General features: G+C 55.1%; 1 protein-coding gene across 1 annotated transcript; it reads left to right on the top strand.

Annotated features, from left to right (window-relative positions):
- The first annotated feature begins 9,970 nt into the window (after positions 1-9,970).
- Positions 9,971-21,092, top strand: MYPOP (Myb related transcription factor, partner of profilin). Its single transcript, XM_079800097.1, has 3 exons — positions 9,971-10,050; positions 10,793-11,343; positions 17,442-21,092. Exons 2-3 carry the CDS (start codon positions 10,845-10,847, stop codon positions 18,122-18,124), a joined length of 1,182 nt encoding a protein of 393 aa, XP_079656223.1. The 5' UTR covers positions 9,971-10,050; positions 10,793-10,844; the 3' UTR covers positions 18,125-21,092.
- The last annotated feature ends 109 nt before the right edge of the window (positions 21,093-21,201 follow it).

The following is a 21,201-nucleotide window of genomic DNA, read 5'->3' as shown; positions in this document are numbered from 1 at the left end:
CTCTGCTCAGGGTCCTTTTCCAGAAACGCAGCTCTGCCCATGGCGGAGACCCCAAGTGAAGCCAAGCAGGGCTTCAGTGTGCGGCGGTGGTGCTGAGCCCTGCACAGGGGCCCTGGAGGAGGCGGGGGGCAGGGGGTGCTGCATCAGGCAGGAAGCTGATGGCCTCTCCAGTGGGGTGACAGAGGTGACTCTGCTAGTTTAATAAAGGCCCCAAGTGTGACAAAGAGGGGGCAGCAGTTACAAAGGGCAGCCAGGACAGGCCGGGTTGGTGGGTGGGGTGCTGGGAGAGCTTCAGCAGGGAGGGGGGAGGGTGCTGAGGGCGGTCTGGGGTGTGGGTGACATGAAGGGCCTGGGACACCAGGTGAGGCGTCCAGGAGGCTGCGGGACCCCCGGGTCCTGGGTTCAGCGGAGAGGGCCGGAGAGAAACAATTAGTCGTTGCCAGGTTTGGGGTTGTGTTTTTTGTGTGTGTGTGTGTTTTTTTTAAGGAATTAAGCCATTTATTTGACAGAGAATTAAGTGGCAGGGCGGCTGGAGGAGCCGAGGACACCACAGGGGCTGAGGGCATCACCTACCCTGACCTTGATCTCCCCCTGCATCTCGCACCTGCACGGCTCCACCTGCACGGCTCCGGGAGCCGCAGCACCCGGGCTGCCTCCCTGGACACCCAGGGAAGGGAGACGCCTAGGGACACGGGTGGCGGGCCCCGGTCCCGGTTGTTGGGGTCAGTTAGGATGTGGCGAGTATAAGGTGCTATGGGGTGAACGTTGTCCTCCCCCAAAGATACGTCCTCTCCCTCCGTGCATCAGAATGTGGCCTCACTTGGAGATGCCAGTGGTTAAGATGAGGTCATACTGGAATAGAGTGCGCCCGAACCCACCACGACTGGTGTCCTTAGGAGAAGGGGAGCGAGGCGCACGGAGGGCAGACAGATGGAGATGGAGGGATGCTGCCCCGGCCAGGGAAGGCCCGGGGCTGCCAGAGGCTGGGAGCGGCACCAAGGATCCTCCCCGAGAGCCTTCCAGGGAGCGTGGCCGCCTCAGCCCGATTTCCACTCTGGCCTCCAGAACTGGGAGAAAATGAACGCGTTTCTGCATTTCTGTTGCTTCAGCCGCCCAGCGTGCGGTGCAGCCCTCAGAACGAAGACGCTGGGCATCCAGGATGTCGTGGGCGCCTCAGGAGTCTGGGCCGAGGGAAGGATTTGGGTCTAAATCCGGCCTGGAGCTAAATGAGGAGGCTGAGCGGGGAGCCAGGGAGCCAGGGCAGAGGGGAGTGGATGGAGCCGGCAGGTGTGAGTGAGCGGAGACAGAATGCAGGGGGGTTGCTCAGACTCCAGCACCGCCCCCCTCCCCCTCGGGCCCCTGCCATGAACCAGAGACGAGGGAGCCAGGGGGATGGAGAGCACCCGGCAGCATCCGGGACTCGGAGCAGGCAGACCAGGGACAGGATGGGCCTGGAGGGCAACCACAGGCTTCTCCTGCGCCCACCCTGTGTGCTCCAGAACAGAACAGAGAGAGACAGGCTGGACGTCATGCAGGGAAGCAAATGCTTAAGAGTGAAGCCCTCCCTCCTCCCTCCAGCACCACAGAGGACAAGGAGGAGGGGGGCAGTTCTCCGCCCACACAAAGCCATGGAAGAAAAATTAGGTCCACAGCTCTATTGGTTTTGGCTGAGTGGATAGAGCACCGGCCTGCAGACCGAAGGGTCCTGGGTTCGATTCCAATCAAGGGGTGTGCAGGAGGCAGCCGATCAATGATTCTCTCTCATCATTGATGTTTCTATCTCTCTTTCTCTTCCTCTCTGACATCGATAAAAATATATTTGTTTAAAAAAGGAAAAAAGAAAAATGAGGTCCATTAAAGACGGCCCTAGAATCCCACAGAGTTCCCATTGTGCCCGGAAGTGTACACGCGGAAGGTGGAATTCCTGACCTCCCCTCCCCTCTCAGGTCAGGGTGTCCACCATCTCCCCTCCTCCTCTAACCCCTCAGGTCAGGGTGTCCACCATCTCACCCCCCCTACCCCCTCAGGTCAGGGTGTCCACCATCTCACCCCCCCTACCCCCTCAGGTCAGGGTGCCCACCATCTCACCTCCCCCCTCTGCCCCCTCAGGTCAGGGTGCCCACCATCTCCCCTCCCCCTCAGGTCAGGGTGCCCACCATCTCCCCTCCCCCTCAGGTCAGGGTGCCCACCATCTCACCCCCCCTACCCCCTCAGGTCAGGGTGCCCACCATCTCCCCTCCCCCTCAGGTCAGGGTGCCCACCATCTCCCCTCCCCCTCAGGTCAGGGTGCCCACCATCTCACCCCCCCTACCCCCTCAGGTCAGGGTGCCCACCATCTCACCTCCCCCCTCTGCCCCCTCAGGTCAGGGTGTCCACCATCTCACCCCCCCTACCCCCTCAGGTCAGGGTGCCCACCATCTCACCTCCCCCCTCTGCCCCCTCAGGTCAGGGTGCCCACCATCTCACCTCCCCCCTCTGCCCCCTCAGGTCAGGGTGCCCACCATCTCCCCTCCCCCTCAGGTCAGGGTGCCCACCATCTCCCCTCCCCCTCAGGTCAGGGTGCCCACCATCTCCCCTCCCCCTCAGGTCAGGGTGCCCACCATCTCCCCTCCCCCTCAGGTCAGGGTGCCCACCATCTCCCCTCCCCCTCAGGTCAGGGTGCCCACCATCTCACCCCCCCTACCCCCTCAGGTCAGGGTGCCCACCATCTCACCTCCCCCTCAGGTCAGGGTGCCCACCATCTCCCCTCCCCCTCAGGTCAGGGTGCCCACCATCTCCCCTCCCCCTCAGGTCAGGGTGCCCACCATCTCCCCTCCCCCTCAGGTCAGGGTGCCCACCATCTCCCCTCCCCCTCAGGTCAGGGTGCCCACCATCTCCCCTCCCCCTCAGGTCAGGGTGCCCACCATCTCACCCCCCCTACCCCCTCAGGTCAGGGTGCCCACCATCTCACCTCCCCCCTCTGCCCCCTCAGGTCAGGGTGCCCACCATCTCACCTCCCCCCTCTGCCCCCTCAGGTCAGGGTGCCCACCATCTCCCCTCCCCCTCAGGTCAGGGTGCCCACCATCTCATCTCCCCCTTTGGTCAGGGTGCCCACCATCTCACCTCCCCCCTCAGGTCAGGGTGCCCACCATCTCACCTCCCCCTCAGGTCAGGGTGCCCACCATCTCACCTCCCCCTCAAGTCAGGGTGCCCACCATCTCATCTCCCCCTCAGGTCAGGGTGCCCACCATCTCCCCTCCCCCTCAGGTCAGGGTGCCCACCATCTCACCTCCCCCCTCAGGTCAGGGTGCCCACCATCTCACCATCTCCCCTCCCCCTCAGGTCAGGGTGCCCACCATCTCCCCTCCCCCTCAGCTCAGGGTGCCTGCTACCTCGTGGGACTCAGAAATTGAATTTGTGCCCGGTCAGGGTCCAGGGGTCCCGTGTGCTGGGACTATAGGTTGGAGCTGATGCCCAGGCCGGCTGAGTCGGGCCACGCTGGAATTTTATGCCAACGGGAAAGGCCGCCCCACTAGCTGAAGTCTCTGTTTTGATCGGAGTTGGCCGAGCTGCGATCTCTTCAGCTTTGCTTTCTGCTTCTTTGTGTCTTTCCCTCTGTCCCTTTCCTCTCCTTCCTTCCTCCCCCTGCCCCCCGGCAGTCATTCTGACAAACGCAAACCTTTCTCGCAGACTCCACTCTCATCATACACAACGGCCTAAGAAATGCCCACGTGGACACCTCATCGTGTCCAAAAGGGAAATCACACACCCATCAGGAAATCCTGCCGGCTCTCCCCTCGAAATACTGACCACACCCCGATTCTGACCATGCCACCCCGGCCCCCAACTCCTCTCTCCAGGACTGTGGCAGTCACCTCCTCACTGGTCCCCCGCTTCTGTTCTTGACCTCCTAGACCCGTGGTCGGCAAACTGCGGCTCGCGAGCCACATGCGGCTCTTTGGCCCCTTGAGTGTGGCTCTTCCACAAAATACCGCGGCCTGGGCAAGTCTATTTTGAAGAAGTGGCATTAGAAGAAGTTTAAGTTTAAAAAATTTGGCTCTCAAAGGAAATTTCAGTCGTTGTGCTGTTGATATGTGGCTCTGTTGACTAATGAGTTTGCCGACCACTGTCCTAGACTCTAGGACCTAGAATATACATTCCACCCCCAACAAAAGTGATCCCACTAAAGCACAGGTCAGTTCACATCCCTCCTCCGCACGGAGCCCGCCTATGGTCTCTGTCTCCCAGAGTAAAAGCCCACGTCCTCACCAGGGCCTCTCTCTGAACCCCTCTCACTCCCTCTCGCCGTTCCACGAATGCTTCAAGAACATACCTGCCTCAGGGCCTTGGCACATACCCTGCCCCTACTTGGACCACTCTTGCCCCAGATGCCCACTGGTGGTGGCTTGCCCCCTCACCTCCTGCAGTTCTTGGGTCAAATATCACCTCCTCTGTGAGGCCTTCCCATCCTCACACTGCTGATCCCTCTTACCTGCTCCACCTTTCTCTCCACCTTAACCACCAGCGAACATGCTATGTGCTTTAATTACTGAGTATGTCTATGGTTGCGATGGTCAGCTTGATGTGTCCACTTGGTGAGGCTACTGTCCCCAGCTATTCAAACACTAACCCCAGTGCTGCAACGCAGGTATTTTATGGATACAATTAAAGCCAATACTTGGTTGACTTTACATTTTTTAAATATATATTTTTATTGATTTCCGAGAGGAAGGGACAGGGAGAGAGAGCTAGAAACATCAATGATGAGACGGAATCATTGATCGGCTGCCTCTTGCATGGTCCATAATAGGGATTGAGCCCGCAACCCTGATATATGCCCTTGACTGGAATCGAGCCGGGGACCCTTCAGTCCAAAGGCCGATGCTCTGTCCACGGAGCCACCCCAGCTAGGGCTTTGGTTGACTTTAAGTAAGGGAGATTATCCTAGACAATCTGGGTGGGCCTGGTTTAATGGTTTGAAAAGTCTAAAGAACAGATTTCCTCTCCCAGATCCAGTTCCTTTCACTTCTTATTGCAACCCACAACGAGGAGTTTTACATCATGATCTAACACGTGCATGTGCATGCGCACACACACACACACACACCTCTGAAACCCAGGTTCACAAAAGAGTAATCTTAGTAATAATAACAATTATTACACGCCAGGCCCCGCTCAAATGCTTTCTACATATGGACCCAGTTAACATTCCTAACACTCCAATGAGGGAGACACCAGGGCTAATCCCCATTTTACAGACAGGAAAGCCAAGGGCCAGACAGGCGAAGGAGCCTGCCCGAGGTGACATAACAAGTAAGTGGGAAAATTGGAAGCCAGACAGCCTGACTCCAGAACTGAGCAATTTCCACTCTCCTAGGATGTGTCTTAAAAACCTCTGAAAACACACAACTGAGGCGAAAGGTCCTCAGAGCAACGCTTACCTTACTCCTCACAATGCACTCCGATCATTTCCTGCTCTGCTTTAGTGTGTTCGTTTGCCTGCGACCCACTAAATATTTTTCTGGGCCACTAATGGGTCGGGACCCACAGTTAGTCCAGAAAACGTGCCTTAGGACACTTTTCCTAATTCATCCCCATTCCAGGGGCCTTGCCCTTTGACCTCCAGCATCCTGTTCAACACCCCCCCCCCCCCCCACCTACACAGGTCTAGAGCCTCACCTCTGCCAGGGGCTCCCTGGCTCCAGCCTTCTCGTCAGCTCCAGGCCTGGTTTAGACCCTCATCGTCCCTCAGCCCACACTTCCCCGGTGCCAGCAGCATCCCGGATGCCTCCCCAGGATGCCCAGCGTGTCCCTTTCCGAGGGCTGCCACAGCTAACTGGGTGCCTCAAACAGCAGAAACGGCCGTGGCCGGGTGGCTAGGCTGGTTAGAGTGTCGTCCTGTCGCCAAAAGGTTGTGGGTTAAGGCTGTGGGTTCCCTGTGTGGAAGGCAACTGATCAGTGTTTCTCTCTCTCTCTCTCTCTTTCTCTCTCTCTCTGATCAACAAAAACATATCCTCGGATGAGGATTAAAAACATTAATAGAAATGCACACTCTCACAGTTCTGGAGGCCAGAAATCTGAAATCGAGCTGTTGGCCGGGTCACACTCCCTCTGAAGACTCTAGGGGGGGAGGGTCCTTCCTCGCCTCTTCCAGCTTCTGGTGGCCCCAGGCCTTCCCTGGCCTCTGGCAGCATCACTCCGATCGCTGTCGTGCCTCTGCGTCTCTCTCCTCTTCTTATCAGGACTCCAGTATGCCGTCATTTTAACGAATTATGTCTCCAGTAATCTATTTCCAAATAAGATTACATTCTGAAGTACTGAGGGGTAGGATTTCAATATCTTTTTTTTTTTTTTTGGAGGGGGGTACAAAACTCAATGAATGTCACCTACTGAACACTTCATACTCACCATGTCCTAACTGACCCTATATCCCCAACTGGGACCTGGGCCAGAGAACTGGGTGTCCCCTACACATCTCCCTGCTCCCCAGCCTGACAGGCTCTGCACTCTTCACATTCTGCCTCCCAGATGCCTTCCAATTAATTCCTACCTTTCCCACCGTCTCTGCCCTGGTCCAGTAGCCCCACCCCTTCCTTGCCCCTGCTCTAGACTTCTCCCTTGACTCTGCCCAAAAGACTTGGCCCCGCCCATTCACCCTGCACACAAGGGCCAGGGGGGCCTTCCTAAAGCCCATATCAGACCCTTGCTTCCTGGCTCAGAGCCCACGGCCTTAACATGGCCCAGAAGATCCTGCCTGGGCTGCCCTGACTGCTGGACCCGGTCCCCTCATGGGGCACATGTGGGCCCTCATGTAAACCCAGCCTGGTGACAGTCAGCTTGCCACCCAGGCTGCACCTGCACCCACTCGGAAAAATACAGCCAGCGAGAAACACACAGCCACAGCGACGCATCTCATTTCAGTTTACTGTCCAGGACCCTCAAGGGATTGGTTCTGTGTGTCTACCTCTCCCTGGCCACTCCCTCACTATCTCATGATTTCCCCTCTCTCTCCATCCTCAGCACCTCCCTTCGCCTGGACACTGCTTCCTAATCTACCGAGACAACAAGGATGGAGGAGAGAACGTTCACATTTCCTGACACCACGTGTTGCCACCTGCCTGCCTCGGTGCCCATACGCCCCCTCCCCCGTCACTGTGGCAGAACAGCGCATGCCCCTTTGACCACCCTCCGCTTGGGCCCTGGGACCCACCCACCGTGCTTACTCAAGGACAGGGCTCCAGCAATTCTCCCCTTCCCCCTCGGCAGCAGCAGCGTCCATCTCCCCTCTTCTAGATCTTTCTCATTGGCACATGACATACTGTTACACCTACCATCTGAAATACACCTTCCAAGATCCCATTCCCCCTTCAGAAACCACTGCATTGCCCTAGCTGGCTTGGCTCAGTGGATAGAGCATCAGCCTTTGGACTGAAGGGTCCTAGGTTCAATTCCGGCCAAGAGCACATGCCTAGGTTGCAGGCTCGATCCCCAGTAGGGGGTGTGCAGGAGGCAGCCGATCAATGATTCTCTCTCATCATTGATGTTTCTATCTCTCTATCTGTCTCCCTTCCTCTCTGAAATCAATAAAGAAATATATTTTTTTAAAAAGAAGAAAGAAAGAAACCACTGCATTTTGGTGTTGCAAAGAATCACCTGCGTCGGCTCTCTCCAAAGTCTCTCTTGAACCCACCCAGGCAAGCTACAGCCCCCACCCCCACCCCTCATGGCTCTTTTCTAGATGACTGGTGACGTCCATCTTGCTAGCTCGAGTGGTCAGTTCTCAGTCTGCATCAGACTTGGCTTCTAGCAAGCATTTGGCACCCACGACCCTTCCCTCCTCCTAGATTTGCACCCTTCACTGGGCCTCCAGGGCATCCCACAGCCAGGTTCTCCTCTAACGTCCCTGGTAGCTCCTCCCCAGCCTCCTCTGCGGACCCCAGCCCTCTCCTGGAGTGCCCCCGCCCCAGGCCTGGGCTTCTTTTCTACCTACAATGGCTCCCTGGTTGGCCTCCCCGAGCCTTAGGGACTTACAGGGCACTTATTCACTGACAACTCCTAAATTTCTATCTCAGGACTGAAGCTCTTCCCCTGAAGTCCGGACTCAAATATCCAACTGCCTAACTGACATTTGTACTCGGGAGACTAATGGGCATCTCAAGTTTAGGCAAACATGAACTCCTGATCCCCCCCCTTTTTTTAAATATATTTTATTGATTTTTTTACAGAGAGGAAGGGAGAGGGATAGAGAGTTAGAAACATCCATGAGAGGGAAACATCGATCAGCTGCCTCCTGCACACCCCCTACTGGGGATGTGCCCGCAACTAGGGTACATGCCCTTGACCGGAATCGAACCTGGGACCTTTCAGTCCGCAGGCCGACGCTCTATCCACTGAGCCAAACCGGTTAGGGCGAACTCCTGATCCTCTTGCAGCTCTGCCCACCATTGCCTCTGGCGGCTGCATCCTTCCTGTTACTCAGGCCAAAGACACTGGAATCACCCTCGACTTCTGTCTTTCTCTCAGTTGCATGTGCAATCCACTTCACCTCACCTTCCCCGCTACCACCTGGGTTGGAGCCACCATCACTTGAACCACGGCAGTGGCCTCCTCGCTGGGCTCCCAGCTTCCATCCTGGCTCCCTGAAGGAATTCACTGCACCTCCCAGAGGAATCTTACGAAGTCCTTCCCCAGTGCAGGCCCCTCCCCTGGCTCTCACCTCGTGGAGGGTAAAGGTCTAAGTGCTAGCAGTGACCCACAAGACCCTGCACCATCTGGCTCCTCACCCTGCCCGCCCCTGGCTCCCTCCATCCCCATGGGCCTCCTAGATGTTCCTGTAGCACAACAGGCAAGTCCTCGTCCTGGCTGCACTTGCTCCCTCACCTGCTTCACCTTTCTACTTAAATGTCCCCTCTCTACTTAAATGTCCCCTCTCTACTTAAATGAGGCCTCCCCTAGACTCCCCAACCCCTTTCCCTTCCATTTTCTTCATAATACTTATCACCTTCTCACTTATGTGCCTATTATTTTGCCAATTGTCTGATTCTCCCAAGTAAAAAGTGAGCACCAAGAAGGTATAGGTTTTTGTCTTTTGTCTTCACTGCACCTGGAACTGTGTAGACGTTCAATAAACATTTGTTGAATAGATGAAACACCTTTGGTTGAATGACCTTGACGTCTCCTGCGGGCTACTAAATTACAAATGTTTCATCCTGCCTTCCAGCTCACCCAACCCGTCTAGATTCATTCCTGCTTCCATGCATTTGCTTAAAGTCAAACCGGCGCCAGGATCGCCCTCCCTACCGAGGAGGCTCTCCCTCCGGTCTCCCTCCCTTGCCTCGTGAAGTAAAAGTGTGGATAGGGGAGCCCCTAGGCAAGGATGGGAGGTTTATGCGTTGCCATAGTTACTGCGCCCGCCTGGAGCAGCATATTCCCAGGGTGCCCCGCCCCTACGGGTAATAGGTGGTTAGCAGATCCCCAGTAGTCCCGCGCAGGGGTGAGTAAAAGGAGGCGACAACCCGGTTTTCTTACGAGCCCCCCCCCTTCCACCCCACCCACGCAGTTGTCATGGAAACAAAGCGCATCCCTCCAGCGCCGTCTCCCTCCCTTTTCTCCTAGAGAAAAAACACATATGCATAGTTATTGAGCTGGGTGGGCTGGGAGTCCAAAAGGCGGGGGGACGCCGCTCGGTCCCAGCGCGCTCTCCCAGGTCTCTCCTGCCTCCTCCAAGGATGGCTACGCCTGCGCAGGCCAATAGTCTTGGGTACCAAGGCTAGAGGCAAGTGGCGCGCATGCGTGAGACAGGGTTTTGCGCGTGCGCCGCTACGGCACCTGGAGGCTGCGGCCGGCGGAGGCTGGTGGAAGGCGGTCCTGCGCCTGCGACGTGGGAGGGGCGTGAAGCCCCGGCGGCCAGGGCGTTGGGGACCGACCGGCGTGTGGTGCGCCTGCGCCGCGGCTCTCCCGGCAGCGGGAGGCGGGGTCCAGAGGGGGAGGACGGAGAGGAGCCGGGGGAGGGAAGAGGCCGCAGAAGCCCGAGCCTTGACCGACGGGCAGGCGGGGGCTGCGGCGGCGCCGGTGAGTGACCCGCGGCCCGACTCGGTCCCCACCCTCCGCGACCCTCACTCTTCCAGGAGCCCTCCCATAGCCTCGGTTGTCCCCCGCCTAATCCCTGACTCCCATTACCCCCAGAGCGCCCCTTAATTTCTAGCAACCCCCAGAGCCCCCGCAATCTCTGCAGACCCCCATTCCAAATATTTCATCGTCCCAGCTCCACTGACCTAGGAGCCCCCCAACTCACCGTTATTCCTGCGCATCCCCTCTGGGGACCCCTTCTCATAATGGTCTTACGGACGTCCCATTGGCCCGGAACCCCCAGAGCGCTCCTCTGCTCCAGATCCCCCCTTCTTGCTGCATCTCCCCTTCGGCATCTTTTACCCCCATTACCCTTGTGCTTTTTCGACCTCCGAAACACCCCCATTCTCCCTCCACTTTTCCTGTGCCCCCATTCTCCTCTAACTCCTGCAGACACCCCTCCTTCCGCTTTCCCTCATTTCCCTCCACCCCTTCAAATCCTCCCCAATTTCCACCAACTCCTCGGCTTGGCACTTTGCGCCTCCCTGGCCGGAGAGGAGCGCTCAACGGGTGTCAGCTATCGTTAGGCACTCGGACTGCCCCCCGCGGCCCATCGCCCCCCGTCCCCTGCCCCCATCCCCGGCCCCGGGTACTTAGGAGCCGGTGTCGCAGCAGCCGGCCGGGGTGGGGTTGGCGGCGCGGGGACGCCGAGCCCCCGCCAGCGCGGTGCGCCCTGTGCCCGCAGCGCCGGCGCCCCCCATGCGCCAGGCGGCCGGACGGCGGCGTCGGGGGGCGCCATGGCCTCGGCGGCGGCGGGCGAAGCGGAAGAGACCACCCGGCTGCGCAAGCCGCGGTTCTCGTTCGAAGAGAACCAGATCCTGATCCGGGAGGTGCGCGCCCACTACCCGCAGCTCTACGGCGCGCAGAGCCGTCGGGTGAGCGTGGCCGAGCGGCGGCGCGTGTGGGACGGCATCGCGGCCAAGATCAACGGCATCACCAGCTGGAAGCGCACCGGCCAGGAGGTGCAGAAGCGCTGGAACGACTTCAAGCGCCGCACCAAGGAGAAGCTGGCCCGCGTGCCGCACTCCACGCAAGGTGCTGGGGCTACCGCCGAGGACGCCTTCTCTGCCGAGGAGGAGACCATTTTTGCCATCCTCGGGCCGGGTGTGGCGGGGCCAGGAGCTGGTGCAGGGGCGGAGCAGCCCCCAGCGGCGCCCCCCTCACAGCCACTGGCCCCAGGTGCTTACACCCAACGCTATGTGTTGTCCGAGGACCGCAGGGAAGACCGAGGGGCAGGTGAGTTCCTTAACCATCACCATCGCAGAAGTCTGCTGTGTGCCTGGCACTGGGCCCAGCCCTTTAGGTGGCTCCTCAGATTCTCACTGCAACCCTGTTAGGTGGATGCTGACATTATCCCAATTTTAAACCTGGGGAAACTGAGGCTCAGAAAAGGGAAATGACTTGCCTCGGGTTCCACCGCTAGTGACTGTCAGAGTCAGGAACAGAACCCAGACCTAGGAGGCCTGGCCCCAGCGTCCACACCCAGAGTCATTAGCTCAGGCATCATTTCGTTTCTTTTTTCTTTTTTTTAATTTTGTGATCTAATCCTTTTTTAAATATATTTTTATTGATTTCAGAGAGGAAGGGAGAGGGAGAGAGAGTTAGAAACATCAATGATGAGAGTGAATCGTTGATCGGCTGCCTCCTGGGGATGGAGCCCACAGCTCATGCCCTTGACCGAATCCCAGCAGGGACCCTTTGGTCCGCAGGCCAATGCTCTATCCACTGAGCCAAATCAGCTAGGGCTGTGGTGGGCAAACTGCGGCTCGTGAGCCGCCGCCGTTTGCCGCTCTGTTGACTAATGAGTTTTCCGACCACTGACCTAGACTCTCGATTCCAATAATTACAGGATGCTCTTGTTCCTTGTGCTTAAGCCCCTATCTCAGTGGTCCGAAAATTCATTAGTTAACAGAGCAGCAAACCTCGGCTCGCGAGCCCCATGTGGCTCACGAGCCACAGTTTGCCGACCACTGAGTTAGGGCAAGGCATCATTTCAAGTAAACGTCTTGTAGGGTAGTGACTCTGGAGGCAGACTGGGCTCCAATCACAGCTTTGCCACTCAGCTGTGTCATTTTGGGTAAACTAACTGCAGATCAGTTTCTGCATCTGTAAAATGGGGATAAAAAGTAGTTGCTACCCAAAGGTGGTTGTAAAGATTAAGTGAGCCCTAACTGGTTTGGCTCAGTGGATAGAGCATCGCCCTGCGGACTGAAAGGTCCCAAGTTCAATTCCAGTCAAGGGCATGTACCTCGGTTTCGGGCACATCCCCAGTAGGAGGTGTGCAGGAGGCAGCTGATCGATGTTCCTCTCTCATCGATGTTTCTAACTCTCTATCCCTCTCCCTTCCTCTTTGTAAAAAAAACAACAATAAAATATATTTTTTTAAAAAAGATTAAGTGAATTAATATGCATAATTTGTTTAGAACATGGCCTCTTGAATACTCATTATTAACTTTTTAAAAAATATATTTATTGATTTCAGAGAGGAAAGGAGGAGAGAGAGATAGAAACATCAATGATGAGAGAGAATCATTGATCAGCTGCCTCCTGCACACCCCCACTGGGGATCGAGCCCACAACCCAGGCATGTGCCCTTGGCCGGAATTGAACCCAGGCCCCTTCAGTCCGCAGGCCGACGCTCTAGCCACTGAGCCAAACCAGCTAGGGCTACGTTATTATTTCTTATACAGCTATTCCCCAGGCACTGTCCTATGCTGGGCAGTGTTGGGGACACATTGAAGGTCAGACTTCGGACTTCATCTTGAGGGCATTTGGGAGTCTTAAGCAAGAAAGAAACACAATAATTTGGACCTTTGTTCTTAGTGTGAATCAGACCTCAGTGTTTCTATCTGTGACTGAGACATCCTCAGTCCTGCCCTCCTGGGGCTCACAGTCCAGTGGGGAAAACAGACTCATACATAGACAGGGATGACTCCTAGCTGACCTAGCCTGGGAAGTCAAGGAGGGCTTCCTGGAGGAGGAGAAATCAGAGCTGAGACATAGAGTGAGGATGAAGAACCAGGAAATTGTTCCTGGTAGAAGGAACAGCATGTATAGTGGCTTGGAAGCAAGAAAGCTTGACCAGTTTAGAAAAGTGAAGTCTCCCAGTTGAAGAGAAGAGAGGGAGAGTAGAAATATTGAAGAAGGGAAATGTTTCGAGATGAGATTTGAGAGGTCAGCAAAGACCAGACCCTGCAGGGCCTTTAGGCTGCATTGAGGAGTTTCAATGTTATCCTTAAGTGCTGTGGGAAGCCACTGGAGGGTTTTGAGGAAGCGAGGGACATGATCAAACAAAGCAGTTCAGGATCATGTGATTCAAAGAGGTTCCTTCACCTACCCAAGGTCACAGCAAGTAAGGAGTAGAGTTAAAACTGGAATACACGTGTGTCCAACTCACAGTCCATGCACTTAGCAATTGGGCTAGATTCCCTGGCAATAACAACCATTAGTATGACTGAAAGTAACAAGTATGCCAGAATTGGGTCACGCGTGGCTTGCAAGTGAAGGTCAGCTTTGGACTTTATCTTGAGGGCATTTAGAAGTCATGAAAGTGTCTTGAGCAGGAGAGACACACAATCACTTGGGACTCTTATTCTCAGTGTGAATGAAAACTCAGTGTTTCTATCTGTGAAATGGCCCCGTTGAACTGGAGCAGACATGGTAAACTTATTTTTCAAAACCTGTGCAGCCCCTTCATTCATTCATTCATTCATTCATTCAACAAATGTTTATTGAGTACCTTTCTGAGTCAGGCACTGTTGTAGATGCTGGGAATACTGTGCAGAAAGACAATTTTCCTTCTCTTATGAGGCTGACGTTCTAATTATGGGAGACAGACCACAAACGTAGGATCATATATAGGAGGTTATAAAAATTAAAAAGAGACGAAACCGGTTTGGCTCAGTGGATAGAGCGTCGGCCTGCGGACTGAAGGGTCCCGGGTTCGATTCCGGTCAAGGGCATGTACCTTGGTTGCGGGCACATCCCCAGTAGGGGGTGTGCAAGAGGCAGCTGATCGATGTTTCTCTCTCATCGATGTTTCTAACTCTCTATCCCTCTCTCTTCCTCTCTGTAAAGAATCAATAAAATATATTAAAAAAATTAAAAAGAAAAATAAAGCATTAAGAGGATAGTGAGCGATGGAAGGAGGGCTGCTTTAGACAGGGTAGTAAGGGTCAGCTTCTCTGAGGAGGTAAACTTGGAACAGTAACCTGAACAGAGAGATTGAGCCAAGTGGATGAAAATCTGAGGAAAGCACTGCATCCAGCTAGAGGAAACAGCACATGCAAAGGCCCTGAGGCAGGAATGTGCTTAAAGCTCCTTGATTAGAATAGTACACTGAAGACACACAGTGTCAAACTCAAAAGAGGAACTGAAGGACTGAAACAGCCTGGGGCTGCCTGAGGTGTCTTTGTTGACACTGAGAGAGAATTAGGACCATTTCTCTCTGACCTAACATTTGAAAGAACAATAACAACATGGAGAATTCACTGTGTGTCAGGCACTTAAGCCTGGGCCAGAGGTGAGTCAGTGACTCCTAGGAATGGCCCTCAGGAAGATGATCTGTTATTGGGGCCCTGGTCCCAGACACTCACACACATCAGTTATAGGTAGAGAAACTGAGGCTCAACCTTTGCAAATAGGATTTTAACTCTGGTGTGATGGTCCCTCCACGAGCCCAGTGGGTGTGGGGAGTGGGCCTCTTTCTGTTCCTCGTAGTCAGGAGACGAAAAGCCATATTTTCAAGTGGCTGCAGTTCTCATGTCCTTATGAGTGAGACCCACCACCCTCAGGCCCACAGCCGCTGCCCAGGGAGTGGATAAAAGTGTGGGCTCTGGAACCTACCAGGGTTCAACTCCCTCTTCTACCATTCGCCAGGTCTGTGACACCTCTCTGGGCCTCAGTCACCTTATCTGTAAGATGGGATGATAATGAGAGCACCTATCCCAGAGAATGGCTGTGAGGACTCTGAAGTAGCGCAGGGCAGCTTAGCCGTTTTGCCCAGGGCCTGGCCAGATGAAAGGACAGGGATGGGAGCTGTTTAAGAGGGAGAGATCAGCGGAAACTGGTTTGGCTCAGTGGGTAGAGCGTCAGCCTGCGGACTGAAAGGTCCCAGGTTCGATTCCGGTCAAAGGCATGTACCTTGGTTGCGGGCACAATCCCAGTAGGGGGTGTGCAGGAGGCAGCTGATCGATGTTTCTCTCTCATCGATGTTTCTAACTCTCTCTCTCTCCCTTCCTCTCTGTAAAAAACCAATAAAATATATTTAAAAAAAAAAAAAAGAGGGAGAGATCAAGGAGTGTCTTCCCAAGGAGGCCACCTTGGAGCAGAGGCCTGAGGAGGTGAGGGAAGGAGCCAGGCAGGTGTGGAAAGACCTCTCCAGGCCAAGGAATGGCAAATGCAAAGGCCTGGATGCAGGAGCATCCTAGTGTGAGGATCAATAAGGCAGCCAAGGCGGTGGAGCCAAATGAACAAGATGAAGACAGTGGGGAGGGAGATGAGGACTGGGAGGCAATGGGGGCAGATCATGCAGAAACTTGGGGTCTTTGAGGACTTTCCTTCCTCTGAGTGAGAGGAAAGCCACAAGGCTTTGAGCTGACAAAGACAACATCTGACTTGTATTTTTTTTTAAAGATTTTATTTGATTTTTTAACAGAGAGGGAGAGGGATAGAGAGTTAGAAACATCGATGAGAGAGAAACATCAATCAGCTGCCTCCTGCACACCCTCACTGGGGATGTGCCCACAACCAAGGTACATGCCCTTGACCGGAATCGAACCTTGGACCCTTCAGTCCGCAGGCCGACGCTCTATCCACTGAGCCAAACCAGTTAGGGCCTGACTTGTATTTTTTAACATCTTCATTAAGCTAGAATTCCCATACCACATAACCCGCCCGCCCCAAATCTACAATTCAGTGGCTTTTCCTATATGCACAGAGTCTGCAACCGTCACAATCAATTTCAGAGACTTTTCTTCACTTGAAAAAGAAACCCTGCACCTCTTAGCCATCACCCCCTCCCCATCCCCCATCTCCACCCTGCCCTAGGCAACCACTAATCTACTTTCTGTCTCTGCAGATGTGCCTATTTTGGACATTTCATATAAGTGGGTCACGTGACATGTAGTCCTTTGCGACTGGCTTCTTTCCTGTAGCATAACTGACATGTATTTCAGTTGGACCCTTGAGGCTCTTGTGGAGAACAGACTGTAAGGGGCAGGGTTGGAAGCAGGAAGCCAGTGAGGAGGCAGCTGCCGTAGTTCAGGTGGGAGATGATGGTTGGACCAGGTGGGGGCCGTGGAGGTGGACAGAAGAGGTTGGGCGCTGGATTCCTTTGAAGGCAGAACCAATGGTGTTTGTATACGGATTGGGTCTTGGGAGAGAAAAAGAGGAAAAGTATTTTTTTTGTTTGTTTGTTTTGTTTTTATTTATTTATTTTTAAATATATTTTTATTGATATCAGAGAGGGAGAGAGAGATAGAAACATCAATGATGAGAGAGAATCATTGATTGGCTGCCTCCTGTACGCCCCCTTATTGGGGATCAAGCTCACAACCCAGGCATGTGCCCTTGACCAGAACCGAACCCGGGACCCTTCAGTCCGAAGGCCAATGCTCTATCCACTGAGCCAAACCGGTTAGGGCAAGAGGAAAAGTTTTTGGCCCGAGGCAGTTGAAAGGATGGAGCTGCCATAAGCCGTGATGGGGGTCCCTGGGGGAGGAGCAGGTTGGGAGGACCAGGAGCTCAGCTCCGGGCAAGTGAGCGAGAGGCATTAGTCGATGATCAGCAGGGTATGCCGAGTCCACAGCGGAGAGAAGGGTCCAGGCTGGGTCTGGAAACCTGGGAGCCTCTGCCTGTGGACTGTGTTCAAGTTCATGAGCATGAATGAGATCCCAGGGGAGGGGAGATGGAGGAAGCGCAGCAGGCCTGGGGGTGAGCTGGTACAGACCAGAGCTGAGCCTGAAATCCTGGCATCCTGGTAGGAGACAGCCCCTACTGCCAGCCTCCAGGAGTGCCCCTCTGCTCCGGCCACCACACCTCGCTCCCTGGGGTCCAGCAAAGAGGTCTGAGAAGTGGGGGGGGGGGGGGGGGGGCAGAGTGTCAGATGTTCTGAGCCTTCTAGATTCTAGGTTGGCTCTGCCTGACTCGGCTGGAGGCCGCCAGGTTATCATTCAATATAACGTACTGACTCACAGTATGCGGGCTTCTGTTGCAAGGCATGATCTGACAAGGTTTAAAGGTGGCTCTGGGGCTAAGGTGGGTGGGAGGTGGGAAGGAGAAATCCAGATGGCATTGCAGGGTCTCGCACACCTTCCCTACATCTCTCTCCACAGATCCACCAGCCCACAGCAAGGGGGGCTCCCGCAGCCCGGAGCCCTGGGCCCGGCCCTCCTGCAATCCCCAGGAAAGGGGCTGCCCACCGCCCAAGGAGCGTGAGTCCTCGCCCCCTCCAGCCCTGCAGACCGTCCAGCTGCCCCGTCTGGCCTTGTCTCCACCGCCCCCGGCCCCTCCAGCACCCCAGCCACCGCCACAGGTTCCAGTGGCACCCTCGCCCGCCAGCCCCTCCCCCCCTCCCCTGCCTCTGCCCGTGCCCTCGGCCCCAGACCCCTCCCTGGACTTCCTGCGGGCGCAGCAGGAGACTGCCAACGCCATCAGGGAGCTGGCTGGCACCCTGCGGCAGGGACTGGCCAAACTGAGTGAGGCCCTCAGCGCCCTGCTGCCCCTTCTGCCTGGAACCCCAGCTGACCCACTGCCCCCACCTCCACCCCCACCCCCCAGGCCTGTCCTGCCTCCACCCGCCCCCAAGGTGGAGATCACCCCCGAGCCCGTGTCTGTGGTGGCTGCTGTCGTGGACCGGGCCAAGGTGGCAGCCAGGGGGGTGATCATCGCCCGTAGAAACGAGGAAGGGACCCCCCGGCCACCCCCAACCCCTCCTCCGCCCCATGACTCCCCCCCACACAAGAGGAGGAAAGGCTTTCCTACACGGAAGAGGCGAGGGCGATGGAAATCTCCGTGAAATCTGCCATCGGATTCAAGCTTGTCTACACTTTCTGCCTGCACCACCTCTCCCCACAGCTTAGCCCAGCGGAGGAGGGCCATGCACCTTCCCCATGCCGGCTGCACCCTGGCTCCCTGCTGCAGGGGCGTGAGCACCCCACTCCCTGTACTAGTTAGTGCCTGATTCGCGGGGGCCCTCGCTGATGGGCCCCCCCAGCCCTTTGTCCAGTACAGCGCTGTCTGCCTGGCTGCTTTCCTTAACCCCGACTTCTAAGCCATCGATTTTATGTTCTTTCTTACTGCCCTTGGTGGGCTGCAGAGGGAACCTCACAGGTCTGCACATACCCCCTTCCCTAATCACTCCTGGTCTTGACTTGAAGAGAATTGATCTGTCGGGGGCCTCCCCACTTCCCAGTCCAGACTTGGGAGGGAATGGGGGCTGCGAGACAAATCAGAACGTGGATGACAATGAGGATACAGCAGTCTGTATTCTGGGGGGAGGGGGCGACTTCTCACGGGGGAGGTATAGGTTGGGTCCTCTGCCTCCCACTGCAGTCTGACCTCCAGAACTCAACCCCCTCCTTTCTCCTCAGTGGTGACAAGATATCAATAAACTTATTTTTAATACAATCACTCGAGGCTCCGGCTGAGACAGGCCTGGGATTTCAGTCCCTACACCTGCCCCTCCCTCCCATGAGCAGGCGACACACCCTGGAAGTCAGAGGCTGGAGCCTTTTTTTGTTAAAGCCAAGGCCAGCGTTCAAATGTTATTCCTACTTACTCATCCTTCAGATACCACCGAAATGTCATCTCCAGCAAAGCGTCCTGGGTCCCCTCCCCGCTAGGATGGGTCTGCTACTTAACAGGGCCCCCAAATGAAGTGCTGTGAGCTCCTTGAGGCACGTTTCCTCCATAGTTCAAGAAGGCAGGAGCTGATTATTATTATTATTATTTTATTTTTTGTATAGCAAAGGTGGGAATTTATTGAGAAACAAGCACAGACTTCCCACGTGGGGAGAGGGGAGAGTCCCACAGCACAGACTCCCAGCTGGGGAGGGGGAAGAGTCCCAGCAGCTGATTTTCTTACTCTGAAACCTGCTGCAGAGCCTGGAGCAAAGCAGGTAATAACCACCTCCCTGGATTCAGACCTGGCTCCACCCCTGGTGTTGCCCTGGCCAGCTGTGTAACCACAGTCCTCCATTTTCCTCATCTGTAAAATGGGCATCCTTTGATGTCGGAGGCTTTATTTTCTACAACTAGATTCTACTTACCTTCCAGGCCTTGGCTCAAATATCACCTCAGGAAAGCCTTGTGTGACACCCCTCCCCCCAGCAGCTACCAAAAAATGAAGTTAATCATCTGAGTACATTTAAATGGCAAGTCTACCTCCCTCACGAGGCTGAGCCTTGTCAGGTCAAGGCCTGAGCCTCTCTCAGTCACTCCTGTGTCCTCAGCATTGCCAATGCCGAAGAGGAGTTGAATCTTTGAAATAATGGACAGCTTAAAAACAAACACTTCACTTACAGTCCTCCATTTCTGGGCCAGGCACCATGCTTAGCCTTCATGTGCATGTTTGCATCTTAACCTGAAGGTAGCCAGTGAAAAGCAGAATCTAGGGGTCTCCATTTTTTTTTCTGAGTTTAGGAACTTGCCTTAAACTTGTCAGGTGCCAATCCAGTCCACCTGAAGCTGGCATCTGGCCAGAACTTTTGTCTGCCACTAGAGTTGGCTAGAGAATGACCCAAATGCAATTTTCAGTGATACCTGGAAATAGTTGTAGGTGCACTTTTAACGTATGTAAAAATGTAGCTAGCATATAGAGCCACGATTGTGCACATAACATTGCTTAGGTTGAAGCAAAAGGAGGGAGAGAAACATCAATGAAGAGAGTCACTGATTGTGTGCCCTGATGGGGAATCAAACTGTGACCTCCTGGCTCATAGGTCGACAGTGCTCAACCACTGAAGCACACCAGCGGGGCAAGAAGTCCATTGTTTACAAGTTATAGGCGGGTAACATAAAATCAGCTGCTATGCTTACAGCTGGATGAGGGAGAGGAGTAGGCAGCCCCTGATTAGTTTAAAAAACACTGAAGAATGCAACGCTGACAATACATTAAAATATTTTTGTGTTCTTAAATTGGACCCAGGCTTAGGAAGAGGCTAATGGAGGTTAGGACTTAGAGACCTGTCTTCCCCGCCCAGCCCTCACATCAGCTTGCCTGGCACTATTCCCAACGACTGGGAGAAAAAAAACATGGCTCGGCCAGCATGTCTCAGTGGTGGAGCGGGGACGTATGAACCAGGAGGTCACAGTTTGATTCCTGGTCAGGGCACATGCTGGGGTTGCAGGCTTTATCCCCAGTAGGGGACCTGCTGGAGGCAGCCAATCCATGATTTTCATCACTGATGTTTCTATTTCTGTCTCTCTCCCTTCCTCTCTGCAATCAATTAAAAAAAAAAATTATAAGAAAAAACACGGGGGTCCCTAGAGCCTGGTTGGGCCTATCAGGTAGTAGGCACTCAAGGTTGTTGAAAGGTGGTCTGGCGCTTGCTCTTCTCAGAAACTACACCCCCCCTCTTGCTCGCCATCTCTGGCCGCCTTCCCTTCACTCCAATTGGGGAGCAGTCGAAGGTGGTGATCCCCTCAACTCCGTGCTCCGAAAACACGGGAGAAGCCCCCCTCCCCAAATTGACGGGGGTGTCGGAGGTAGGACAGTGTGGGAATAGGGAAGGCCTCCCCAGACCTCCCAGACAGCGGAAGTGCGTCAGTTTGTCCGATCCGCAGAGCATGTTGGGAATTGTAGTGAAGTTGGAGGCGGGCGGAGAAACGGACGTCGTAACCCTTTGGACGCCAGAGCGCGCTGGCAGAGCTGGAACCGAGTTGGAGGGCGCTTACCACTCCAGCGGATGAGGCAACTGAGGCAGAGGCCTCCAGACCTCTCTTTAGCTGGCTGATGCTGGGCCGGCTCAGAGGCTGATACCCAGGATTCTGAGGAAAACAAAGTGCCAAGTGGACAACCTCCCCACCCCCCCCCCCACCATCAAATTGCCAACTTCCCGTCCCCTACCCAGAAACCATCCAATCAGGGCCCCT

The sequence above is a fragment of the Cnephaeus nilssonii genome, assembly GCF_951640355.1.
Source record: "Cnephaeus nilssonii genome assembly, chromosome: 20".
Classification (NCBI taxonomy): Eukaryota; Metazoa; Chordata; class Mammalia; order Chiroptera; family Vespertilionidae; genus Cnephaeus; species Cnephaeus nilssonii.
The sequence above is the reverse complement of the archived record's forward strand: the minus strand, read 5'-3'. Positions and strand labels throughout refer to the sequence as shown.